Source organism: Moschus berezovskii, chromosome 10, assembly GCF_049115385.1.
Source record: "Moschus berezovskii isolate FMDL1 chromosome 10, NW_MosBer_1.0, whole genome shotgun sequence".
In the NCBI taxonomy this organism is placed as follows: domain Eukaryota; kingdom Metazoa; phylum Chordata; class Mammalia; order Artiodactyla; family Moschidae; genus Moschus; species Moschus berezovskii.
In genome coordinates this window covers 33,659,994-33,672,951 of record NC_142469.1, presented here as the reverse complement: position 1 = coordinate 33,672,951, position 12,958 = coordinate 33,659,994, and the positions used below count along the sequence as shown (strand labels likewise).

Here is a 12,958-nt window from a genome sequence, read left to right as displayed (position 1 = left end):
ATTCCAGCTTGTGCTTCTTCCAGCCCAGCGTTCCTCATGATGTACTCTGCCTATAAGTTAAATAAACAAGGTGACAATATACAACCTTGACGTACACCTTTTCCTATTTGGAACCAGTCTGTTGTTCCATGTCCAGTTCTAACTGTTGCTTTCTGACCTGCATACAGGTTTCTCAAGAGGCAGGTCAGGTGGTCTGGGATTCCCATCTCTTTCAGAATGTTCCACAGTTTATTGTGATCCACACAGTCAAAGGCTTTGGCATAGTCAATGAAGCAGAAATAGATATTTTTCTGAAACTCTCTTGCTTTCTCCATGATCCAGCGGATGTTGGCTATTTGATCTCTGGTGCCTCTGCCTTTTCTAAAACCTGCTTGAACATCTGGGAGTTCACGGTTTACATACTGCTGAAGCCTGGCTTGGAGAATTTTGAGCATGACTTTACTAGCGTGTGAGATGAGTGCAATTGTGTGGCAGTTTGAGCATTCTTTGGCATTGCCTTTCTTTGGGATTGGAATGAAGACTGACCTCTTCCAGTCCTGTGGCCAGAGCTGAGTTTTCCAAATCTGCTGGCATATTGAGTGCAGCACTTTCACAGCATCATCTTTCAAGACTTGAAATAGCTCAACTGGAATTCCATCACCTCCACTAGCTTTTTATTCAATTAAAAGACAGACTGTCAGAGTGTTCAAAACACAAGACCCAATTATACTGTCTACAAGAAACTCACTTTAAATATAAAGACACAGAATAAAAGTAAATGGAAGGGGAAAAAATACAACATGTGAACACTAAATGAAAGTAAGTGTAGCTGCATTAGTTTCAGGTAGAGCAGACTTCAAAACAAGGAAAGTTATCTGGGATAAAGAAAAACATTACATAATGATAAAGGGATCCAATTCTCCAAGATGTTAACAATTCTTAATATGTATGTATCTAATGACAAAGCATCAAACTGTGAATGCAAAAACTGGTAAAACTGCAAGCAGAAATAGATGACTCCACTGTCATAGTTAAAGAGACTTCAGTATCTCTTTCTCAGAAATTGACAGACTGAGCTAGTAGAAAATCAGTAAGGACAGATGCACTCAACACCACCAATCAAATGGATACCTGACTTCTATAGACTACTCTACCCAATAAACAGAGAACACACATTCTTCTCCAAGATGACATAGAATATTAACCAAAACCACACTGTTGACAATAAAACATACTATCAAACTTGAAAGAGCACTGACTGCTCTCAGACTACAAATCAACTAGAAATCAATAGCAAAACAGTAACTGAAAAATGCCCAAATTCTTAAAACAATGTACTTATCTAAAATAAACACAGAAGTCAAAGAAGTTTCAAAAGAGAAATTTTTAAAAATCTGAATTAAAATAATAACACAATTTATAGAAACTTATGGGATGTAGTGAAAGCAATGCTTTTAGGCAAATTTACAGCACCAGAAAATTTACATTTACATTTATATTTACATTTACCAGAAAAGAAAATCTAAAATCAATCATCTACGCTTCCATCTTGAAGTGAAGTCGCTCAGTGGTGTCCGACTCTTTGCGACCCCATGGACTGTAGCCCGCCAGCTTCTCTGTCCATGGGATTTTCCAGGCAAGAATCCTTAAGTGGGTTGCCATTTCCTTCTCCAGGGGATCTTCCTGACCCAGGGATCGAACCTGGGTCTCCCGCATTGCAGGCAGACGCTTTAACCTCTGAGCCACCAGGGAAGGAAACTACAAAAAGAAATGCAAACTAAACTGAAAGTAAACAGAAAAAAGAACTAGACTAGACACCAATGCAATCAAAGACAGAAAATAGAGAAAACCCAATGAAAACAATATGGATGTGAGAGTTGGACTGTGAAGAAAGCTGATCGCTGAAGAATTGATGCTTTTGAACTGTGGTGTTGGACTGCAACTCCCCTGGACTGCAAGGAGATCCAACCAGTCCATTCTAAAGGAGATCAATCCTGGGTGTTCATTGGAAGGACTGATGCTAAAGCTGAAATTCCAATACTTTGGCCACCTCATGTGACGAGTTGACTCACTGGAAAAGACTCTGATGCTGGGAGGGATTGTGGGCAGGAGGAGAAGGGGACGACAGAGAATGAGATGGCTGGATGGCATCACCAACTCAATAGACATGAGTTTGAGTGAACTCTGGGAGTTGGTGATGGACAGGGAAGCCTGGTGTGCTGTGTGTGATTCATGGGGTCGCAAAGAGTTGGACACGACTGAGCAACTGAACTGAACTGAACGAAAACAAAATGTGGTTCTTTGATCAATAAAAATAAGCCCCCAACCAGGCTAACTAATGAAAAAAGATAACACAAATTACTAACGCTAGAAATCAAAGAGAGGATGTCACTGTAGGTCCTCTGGACATGAAAAGGATAATGAAAAAATACTATGGACAATTCTATGCCCACGAATTTGAAAACTGACATAAATGGACAAAATCCTTGAAAGACACAAGCTGTTAAAACTCACAGCCAAGAAACAATTTGAATAGACCTCTATTAAAGAAATTTAATCAATAATTAACAGCCTTCCAAAACAGCACTAGGCACAAGCAGGTTCACTGCTGAATTTACATCAATTCTCTACAATCTCAGAGAACACAAGTAGAGGGACTCCTTTCTAACTTGTTCTATAAAATAAGCATCATTCTAACAACAAAACCTGACAAACACATAATAAAAGATTAACCTTTCTCATGTATAAAGGCATAAATTCTCAATAAAATGTTGGCAAATTAAATCCAACAAGTAGGAAAAAGAATTACACACCACAACCAAGTGGGATTTGTCCCAAAAGGCAAGAGTGGCTCACATTCAAAAATGAATTACTGTAATCTACCACATCAAGAGGATAAAAATTATATGATCACATTTTGGACACATACAATCATTTTGACAAAACTCAATACTCATTCACAGGCTTCCCTGATAGCTCAGTTGGTAAAGAATCTGTCTGCAATGCAGGAGACTCTGGTTTGATTTCTGGGTCAGGAAGATCCACAGGAGAAGGGACAGGCTACCAAATCCAGTATTCTTGGGCTTCCCTTGTGGCTCAGCTGGTAAAGAATCTGCCTGCAGTGCAGGAGACCTGGGTTCGATCCCTGGGTTGAGAAGATTCCCTAGACAAGGGAAAGGCTACCTACTCCAGTATTTGGGTCTGGAGAATTCCACTGACTGTATAGTCCATGGGGTCATAAACAGTTGGACACGACTGAGCGACTTTCACTTTCACTACTCATTCACAATAAAAATTCTCAATAAACTAGGAATAGAGGAAAACTTTCTTAACTTGGTAAAGAATATCAAAACACTACAGAACACCTACAGCCAAACTCACAGTGACTTACGAGAAACTGGGAGTAAAAACTTGGAAGCAAATAAGATGTCTTTCAGTAGGTAAATGGATAAATAAAGGATGATACATTAAGACAGTGGAATATAAGTCAGTGGGAAAAAGAAATGAGTCACTAAGCTCTGAAAAGACATGGAGAAACCTTAAACAGATACTACTAACTGAAAGAAACCAATCTGAACAGGTTACATACATACATATATCTATAGTCACAGCTGTGACATTCTGAAAAAGACGAAACTATGAAGACAGCAAGAAGATCAGCAGTGGGGAGTAGGTGGAAGGATGAACTGGCAAAGTACAGAGAGAATTTTCAGGGCAGTGAAACTACTTTGTATGCTACTAGAATGGGGGACACATCATTATATATTTGTCCAAATCCATAGAAGGCCCAACACTAACAATGAACTCATGTAAAATTACAGACTTTGGGAAATGATGATGTGTTACTGTAGGCTTAGTAACTAACAAATGCACCTCTCTGGTGGGGAACGTTTGCAACAAGGGAGGCTATGCATATCGGGACACAGGGCATATTTGGGAAATCTCTATCTTCCTCTCAATTTTTCTGTAAAGCTAAACCTGATTTTTAAAAATAGTTTTAAAAAGAAATACAAAAGGTTAATACACTGTAATCAGGTGGGGTTGAGCTGGAAGAAAGCAAATGTGGTTAAGCTTTTGAAATTCAATCAAATTAGTTTACCACATTAACAGACTGAAGAAAATTACCACCAAGGCCATCTCACACAATGCAAAAAAGTAATTTGAAAAATTCAATACCCATTCATTATAAAACAAATTAAAAAACTCACCTAGAACCAGACATCCTGGAGTGTGAGGTCAACTGGCCCTTACGAAGCATTACTAAGGACAAAGTGGAGATGACGGAATTCCAGCTAAACTATTTCAAATCCTAAAAGATGATGCTGTGAAAGTGCTGCACTCAATATGCCAGCAAATTTGGAAAATTCAGCAGTGGCCACAGGACTGGAAAAGGTCAGTTTTCATTCCAATCCCCAAAAAGGGCAATGCCAAAGAATGTTCACTACTGCACAACTGTTCTCATTTCACATGCTAGCAAGGGCATGCTCAAAATCCTCCAAGCTAGGCTTCAACAGTACGTGAACTGAGAACTTCCAGATGAACAAACTAGATTCAGAAAAGGCAGAGGGACCAGAGATCAAATGGCCAACATCTGCTGATCACAGAAAAAGCAAGAGAATTCCAGAAAAACATTTCCTGTTCCAGCAACTACACTAAAGCTTTTGACTGTATGGATCACTACAAACTGTGGACAATTCTTAAAGAGAAGGGAATACTAGACCACCCAACCTGCCTCCTGAGAAATCTGTATCCAGGTCAAGAAGCAACATTACAACCAGACACGGAACAACGAACTGGTTCCAAATTGGGAAGAAGTGTGTCAAGGCTATATATTGTCACCCTGCTTATTTAACTTAAATGCAGAGTACATCACATGAAATGCCAGGCTAGATGAAACACAAGCGGGAATCAAGACTGCAGGGAGAAATATCAATAACCTCAGATATGCAGATGACTCCACCCTTAGGGCAGGAAGCAAAGAGGAACTAAAGAGCCTCTTGATGAAGATGAGAAGAGTGAAAAATTAGGCTTAAAACTTAATATTCAAAAAACGAAGATCATGGCATCCAATCTCATCACTTCGTGGCAAATAGGTGGGGAAACACTGAAACAGTGACAGACTTAATTTTCTTGGGCTCCAAAATCACTGTGGACAGTGACTGCAGCCATGAATTTAAAAGACGCTTGGTCTCTGACATCACTTTGCTGACAAAGGTCCATATAGTCAAAGCTATGGTTTTTCCAGTAGTCATGTATGGATGTGAGAGTTGGACCATAAAGAACGCTAGTGCCCAAGATTTGATGTTTTCAAACTGAGTTGTTGGAGAAGACTCTTGAGAGTCCTTGGGACTGAAAGGCAACCAAACCAGTCAATCCTAAAGGAAATCAGTCCTGAATATTCATTGGAAGGACTGATGCTGAAGCTCCAATACTTTGGCCACCTGATTTGCAGAGCCGCCTCATTGGAATAGACCCTGATGCTAGGAAAGGCTGAAGGCAGAAGAAAGGAATGACAGAGGATGAGATGGCATTACTGACTCAATGGACATGAGTTGAAGCAAGTTCCCAGAGACAGTGAAGGACAGGAAAGCCTGATGTGCTGCAGTCCATGGGGTCACAAAGCGTCAGACATGACAGAGCAACTGAAGAACAGAAAAAAATTCCAGCAAACAAACACAATATTCTCGACTTGAGAATACCCTTAACTATCTTGTAGATGCTTTGATAAAAAGCATTTACAAAACAAAAAATAAAGTAAGACAAAAATAAAGAAAAGTACATACTCTGGAAAGGAAGAGATAAAGCTGCTTTCCTTCACGTATAATTGTCAACAAGAAAAATCCCAAAAAACTTACAAAATGCTACTAGAACTACAAGAAAGTTTAGTAAGGTCACAGGACACAAGGTCAGTATATACATATCAATTATACTTTTGCACACTAACAACAAACAATTGGAAAGTAAAACTAAACAAAAATACTTATAAACCTAGTAAAATATACACCGGCTTTCAAATGATGAAAATTTAAAAAAAAAACACTGATGAAAGAAATCAAATATTTAAGTTAATGGCATGATAAACTGAGTTCACAGATTGGAAGACTCCTCATTTAGGTAACACTTCTTTCCAAACTGACCCAAGCCCAATCATAATTCCAGCAGGTGTTTGGTAGCAACAAACTGCTGCTGCTAAGTCATATCAGTTGTGTCCGACTCTGTGCGACCCCATAGACGGAAGCCCACCAGGCTCCTCCGTCCCTGGGATTCTCCAGGCAAGGACACTGGAGTGGGTTGCCATTCCCTTCTCCAATGCATGAAAGTGAAAGTGAAGTCGCTCAGTTGTGTCCGACTCTTAGTGACCCCATGGTCTGAGGCCTACCAGACTCCTCCGTCCATGGGATTTTCCAGGCAAGAGTACTGGAGTGGGTCACCAGATCTAGCTGCTTTTAAAACTTTTAGAGAAAGGCAAAAGAACTAGAATAGCTCAAAGAATGTTGAAAGAGTAGGAAGAATCACACTACCTGATTTCAAGATTAACTTGAAAGCAACAGTAATCAAACTAGGGTGATTTACGCAAAACTATGGACACAAATAACAAAACAACAGAATTAAGAAAAACAAATACGGTAAAGGGGCTTTTGCTAAAAGTGCCAAAGCAGATCAATAGAAAGAACAATCACTTCTACTCTTTGAAAGACATCACTATGAGAAGGAAAAGACAAGCCACAGACTTGAAGAAAATATTTGCTGGTGGGAATAAAACCTGGTATGACCATCTTGGAGATAAATTTGAAAATTTCTTATAAGTCAAATGTACATTTACCATATGATTTAGCAATCCCACTGCAAGATATTTAGGTAAATAAAATAAGAAGTTATAGACCCACAAGAAAAACTTTATAGAATGCTAACAGCTACTTCATTTCCAAAATCTGGAAATGACCCTCAGCTGTTGAATGGATAGACAAGCTGTGGAGCAATGGAATCCAAGCAATGGAATACTACGTAACAATAAAAAGGAAGAAATTACTAATAGACACCGTAATATGAATCAATCTTATATGAATTATACTAATTCACTGAGTAAAAGAAACCACACTCTGAAGGCTATATGCTGTATGATTCCATTCACAGGACATTCTGGAAAGGCAAAACTCTGAAAAAAACCCAGGGATTCTCCAGAATGCTGATGGCATAACTTTTTAAGGTGACAAATGTTCTTTAGTGGCTATACAACTACATGATTTGTCAAAGTTCACAGAACCACACACTACAAAGTATGAATTTTATGTAAATTAAATCAACTAAAGAAAAGTGACAAAAATATAGGAAAAATAATATGGAAGAAAAAAGACAACATAACAAAATTAACTCATGTCTTTAAAATGGAGAATCCTCTAAATAAATGTAACAAAAAGGACATTCAAAGATACAATAAGAATCTCCTTAAAGAAATAAATCTGTATCTTCAGAAAAAACCACTATTTTCTAGAAGAATAAAAAGTGATAAAAGATTTAAAGTCAGACATATTCGATGGACATGAGTTTGAGTGAACTCTGGGAGTTGGTGATGGACAGGGAGGCCTGGTGTGCTGTAATTCATGGGGTCGCAAAGAGTCGGACACAACTGAGCGACTGAACTGAACTGAACTGAAAGATAAATAAAACTCTTCAGACACCCAGGCAGAAGCTGCTGCTGCTGTGTATATGAGACATGTTAAAAGGAAATGGCTACCAGGGCAGGTAAGACAGAATATAATCCATAGAAATATCTCAAGTCCTGAAAAAAATGGGTATACTATTATGCCGGTCCACAATGTATCTCAAGAAAGCAAGAGGCATTTTTAAATATGAAAAAATTCAGGGATTTCAACATCCATGAATTCTTTCTGAAAAAAATCAGATGACCAAATTTGGTCAATTATGAGATGACACATAAAAAAAGAAACAAAACTGAGAGAAGCTATGGTTAAAAAAAAAAAAGAATGCTCTGAACTATGAATCCACTTAAGAGTAGAACAGTGGTTTTCCATCAGAATCACTAGAGAGATTAAACCACAATGCTGGGACCCAGTCAGCATTTCCAATAAATTTAGTCCAGGATATACTTCAAGAATGACTGATTTAGTTCTAAGATTAAACAACCGAGGGAATTATGGTTATAAAACAAAACTCATACATAATACAAAGAAATTCTAGTTAAAGTTGGCAAACTGTACAAATTACTTTAGAAACACCAATAAAATGAAAAATAAAAGATTTTTAACAGAAGGAATAAAATTAAAAGGTAAACAAAAAACCAGAAGAACACTGAGTTAACAGGTCAGAAAGTTAAATTCTAAATCATCAAAGGAAAAAAGTTAAGCAATAAAATTTGTAGAGGATCATCAAACTGATCAGGAATAGGTGGTACCACATACCTCCATAGGAGAGGCTGAAGGTAGAGGTGAAAATAAAATGATTAGTTGAATTCATTTTTTAAAGTTCAGTTAAGACCCTTAGATTTCATTTCATTTCTTATACTGACTAACAGAAGAGGATAAGGTAGGATTTTTCAACTATGGCACTATTGACATCTGGGGCCAACAAATAAATCTTTGCTGTTGAGGGCTATCTGTGTATTGTAAAACATTTAGCAGTATTCCTGGCTTCTACCCACTTGATGCTATTAGCACCTTATCCCAAGTTGTGACAATGAAAAATATTTGCAGGCACTGTCCAATGTTCCCTGAGGGACAGCTGAGAACCACTGCTCTAGAAACATCTCTTGAGAGAACTCTTTCAGAACCTCTCCTGATGAAGAAGTGTTTAACACTCAGCAATTCCTTTACTTTTACATTCTTCTGTTAAATTCAGAAGAAATTAATTGTTTAAAAATATATGTTCAGCATGCTACCACTCCTTAAAAAAGTATTTCTGTTTATTCATCCATGTGTATACATGCATTGAGAGAGAAGAAATGTGGTGGGATTTTGTTGGTGACATTTACATTTTGTACTCTGCACTGCTTGGCTATTTATAGCCATTATGAATCATTTCTACAAAATCAAGTCATTGTACTAAAAAATAAAAATCTAGCAAGAGACTGCACAAAATAAGCAGTCAGGAATCACAAGCGTCTCAATTACTTAACATCTTGGGCAAAAAATGATAGTTATTGTATACAAAATAACAGTGATTCAAAAAGTCAACGCTACTCACTAGCATCATTTTAAGACTGGAATGGGGAAAGCACTTAAGTAAGCATCAACTGCTGGTGATGCTGTAGATACAGGATTAGGTGGCAGGTCCACCTATGTTTATAAAAATGCTTAATCATCAATCAGATATATAGCCATGCTTGAACCAAGGATTATGATCAATCTAATTCTAGACCACTCAACAGCAAAAACACAAAACAAAAAACCCCACAAAATGAAATAAAAAAAATCAAACCACTTCAATATCTGTGATACACAGTAGTATCACAAGTAATTTTTTACACTTTTCCCCATGGTTCAGACATTTTCTACCGTTTTCCAAAACAAACAAAAAAATCTTTGTAAAAACTGATTAAGTCTAAAGAAACTTGAGCAAAGAAAGAATGATGTTCATTTTCATTCTGGCTTAACTGATCTAAGTTAACAACCTGAATACTTCTGAATATTTGACTAAATTTCAATATGTCAAAACCTCTAAGTAAATGAACATATTGACTGTTAAGACCGAAGAAAGGGATTTGTAAAATACAAGGCATATTCTCTTTTAATTGCTACTGAACTGCACTAAAATTAAACAATTCAGAAATAGAGACACCAGGAAAGAAAGGGGAAAAAATAACCAGAATTGCCTAGAACCATGATGAGCAGCCTTATCCACCTAGCCTAACCACCAGAGACCTAATTACTGGAAGGCAAGAAAGTGTCTCCCTGTTACCATCTTTCCAATGCACCTTCATATTAACAGTAACTAGAAAGCTGTGTCTGTAGAAGTGTGCCTACGTGGAGAACTAAATTGTAAAAATTTTAATACGAATGTAATTTTTCCCTATTGTTCACTAAAACGATTTAAAACACACGTTTTTATTAATCCCCCAAATCTTTTTTTAACCATAATCATCCTCGAGGCAAAAAAGACTGATCATCACAGGTCTAGAAATTGAAAACAAAATGGAAAACATGCATCCCTCCTTTTAAATCTTTACTATATAAAGGCCATGCCCATTTGCTAACTGGACAAAATCTGACTTTACAAATAGAATTACACAACATCTCACCCTCTTCAATTAAAACAACTGTATAATAATCATTTTGCAATACATTAAGTTTATTACCCTAAATATGCCTCTTACAAGATACTCAATGGTTTCAAGTAGATTCTCTACTTTCTTACTGAGATAAAAATGTACCAGCTTTGAAAGAAAGAAAAATACACCAGTTTTCTACGCCCAGCTACAAGAAGAAAAAAACAATTGTGTGTGCATGTGTGTGTAAAATCAAGGCAATGACCTGGGTTGGAGTAACCTCTATGCGGTATTTTACTAAAATTTAACATTTATAGTTCAAGCTACATAGAAAACTTTTTAAAAGGAGATATGCAAAAACAACAGAAATGCTGCCTAATGTATATAATGGAGTCATCTCGGAAGTCAGACAAGCAATTGCTAGAAACAGAATTTAGAAATAATGGGTTAAAGAACTAAAATTTGAACCCAGATATCTCGCCCCACATTACAAATACCTTCATTAACTGTAAAGTCAATTTTTGTCTATTGGGGGACGGGGGAGTGTTTATATCAAACTCAAATTTATTTGTACCACCTGAATCAAAAAAATCCTGCCACTATAATGAAGAATGGTTTCTTCATTCTTTCTCTAACAACGCTATTTCATCAAAATGCAACGTACACCAAATTAAAAGTGAGGTGTCGAATTACACAAGCATCTGTCTGTCAAAAAACAGGTATCTGATACCACAGAACTGACCAGCTTTTTCAAACACATATTTGAGAAATATATACTTTTCTCATATCATTAAGTTCGAGGACTCACTCGCAGAGTTGAGACTATTTATAAAGGATGTAACTATCTCATTATTACTGCCTGGCTGCCCCACATATCCGTCATCTAACTGCAGTCTGCGCGACAGAACAAAGAGGCCTCCGGGGATGACAGTGCTGCAGTCTGGAGGTCGCTGGGAGGGGATGACGAGAAGAGATGGGGTCACAGAACGAAGCGGCCTAAGACCTCTGGAGAAAGGGCCCAGGCAGACATAAAGGACAAAAAGGGGCCTGGAAGAACAGGGAATAGCCTTCATGAAAAGCGGGTGGGGGAGGAAAAACTACTAGCTCTCAGCTTGGAATCGCCCATCCGGGTCATTCACTCACGTCCACTACTCCTCGTGGCTCCCGGGGTTGGCTCTTCCAAAGACTCAGGGCCGCGAAGCTGTGTTGGAGTGGCCAAGGGAGAAAACGGGAAAGAAAGGCCTCCCTGTTGGGTGGGGTAACACGGTCCCGCCGGGCCTCACCCAGGCCTGCTCGGGGGCTTTTCTCTTTCATCTCTCACGCCATCACCCCTCAGGCCGCTCACAACCAACTTACCCAGCTCGCCATGGAGCACAGCCCCAAGACGCTCCCCATCTCCACAACGTCGCAGGAATAGCGTGTGCCACCAAGATGGAGACAGCACCTTCCCTCGCCTCTCCCAGCTTATTTACTAACTACAACCCACTTCCGGCGCAGAGCCCACCCCGCCTCTCAGTGCGTCACTTCCTTCGCGGCCGGGGTTGGGGGGGCGGGGGGAGGGCGTCGTGCTGGGTTCCGCGCGCGCCGCCCTGGACTCCAAGCCTCTATCGTTCCGAGATAACTCTTCTAATCCAGGTGGCAGAAAGCGTCTTGTTTTTCCACTTTCGCATCTTTTTCCCCCCGACTTGTGTTCTCAGTTTATTCCTGAAGCCCACTTATTTCTACTCATTTCGGTGCTTCCAATTCTATCACTGCTTGAGGTTGTAACATTTTAATTTCTTGTCCTGTTAAGATGTTACAAGAAGTTTGCACATTTAAAATTTATAGATTAATTAGATAAGACTTACTAATAACAATGCAAACATGTTATCGATTTTATTGACTGTCACGAGCTGTTGAAGAGACATTTATCACCCAATAAGCTATAAACATCTTTAAAATTATTCTGACCTACAAAAAAGGTAAAGTGAAAAACGTTATAATCATGAACTTTCCTGTCTTCAAGAAATAACATTTCAAACCATTGCTCCCGATTGCATCGCTCCTCATCCTATGACCATCCAAAAGATGGTCATAGTGAATCACTGTCAGAGAAGAACCATCAATCCGTGCTACAATGTCTTCAATTTACTGACTTGCAAATTGTTCTTCAGAGTGGTTTTTAACCAATGTAAACTTTCTCCAGCAGTGAGAATTGTGTGTCACATTTTTATCAGCACTGGGTTTTCTCACACTCTAACTAATAAAAGAGAAGTGAAATGTCTCATTTTACTATCAATTGGCATTTCCCTGATAACTAGTAAGGTTGAGAACTTGTTATTGACCATTGGGGCATGCTCTTCTGAATAAAATGCCTTTTCAAGTATTTTGCCCATTCATCAATTGAGTTATCTATTCTTTATTGATTTGTAGATGTTTTAGTGTATTTTTGGATACAAATTCTTTGTTATGTGTGGAGCAATTACATCCCCCAATCTGGACTTCCTTTTTCTTTTTGTGGTATCCTTTGGCAACCCACTCCAGTATTCCTGCCTGGAAAATGCCATGGACAGAGGAACCTGGCAGGCTACAGTCCATGGGAGTTCAAAGAGTCGAACACGACTGAGCGACTAACACTTTTTGACAACACTTTAGCATGTTTTTAACTTTCTTATAACATAATAAACTTGATCCTAAAGTTACATGATTTTGTTGTTTAGAACTCCTCACTAGTATCAAGATTTTAAAGACATTTTCCTCCGTATATTTTCTTCTAGT

General features: G+C 38.4%; 1 protein-coding gene across 2 annotated transcripts in view; it reads right to left on the bottom strand.

Annotated features, from left to right (window-relative positions):
- The window catches only part of SERINC1 (serine incorporator 1), a 37,183-nt gene extending 25,484 nt beyond the window's left edge, over nucleotides 1-11,699 (bottom strand). Inside the window, exon 1 of one of the 2 annotated variants that reach the window (XM_055433074.2) lies at nucleotides 11,558-11,699. In XM_055433074.2, the coding sequence (XP_055289049.2) occupies nucleotides 11,558-11,596 (39 nt within the window). In that variant the 5' untranslated portion in view covers nucleotides 11,597-11,699. The other variant, XM_088840580.1, reaches the window with a different exon arrangement.
- Nucleotides 11,700-12,958: the final 1,259 nt, after the last annotated feature.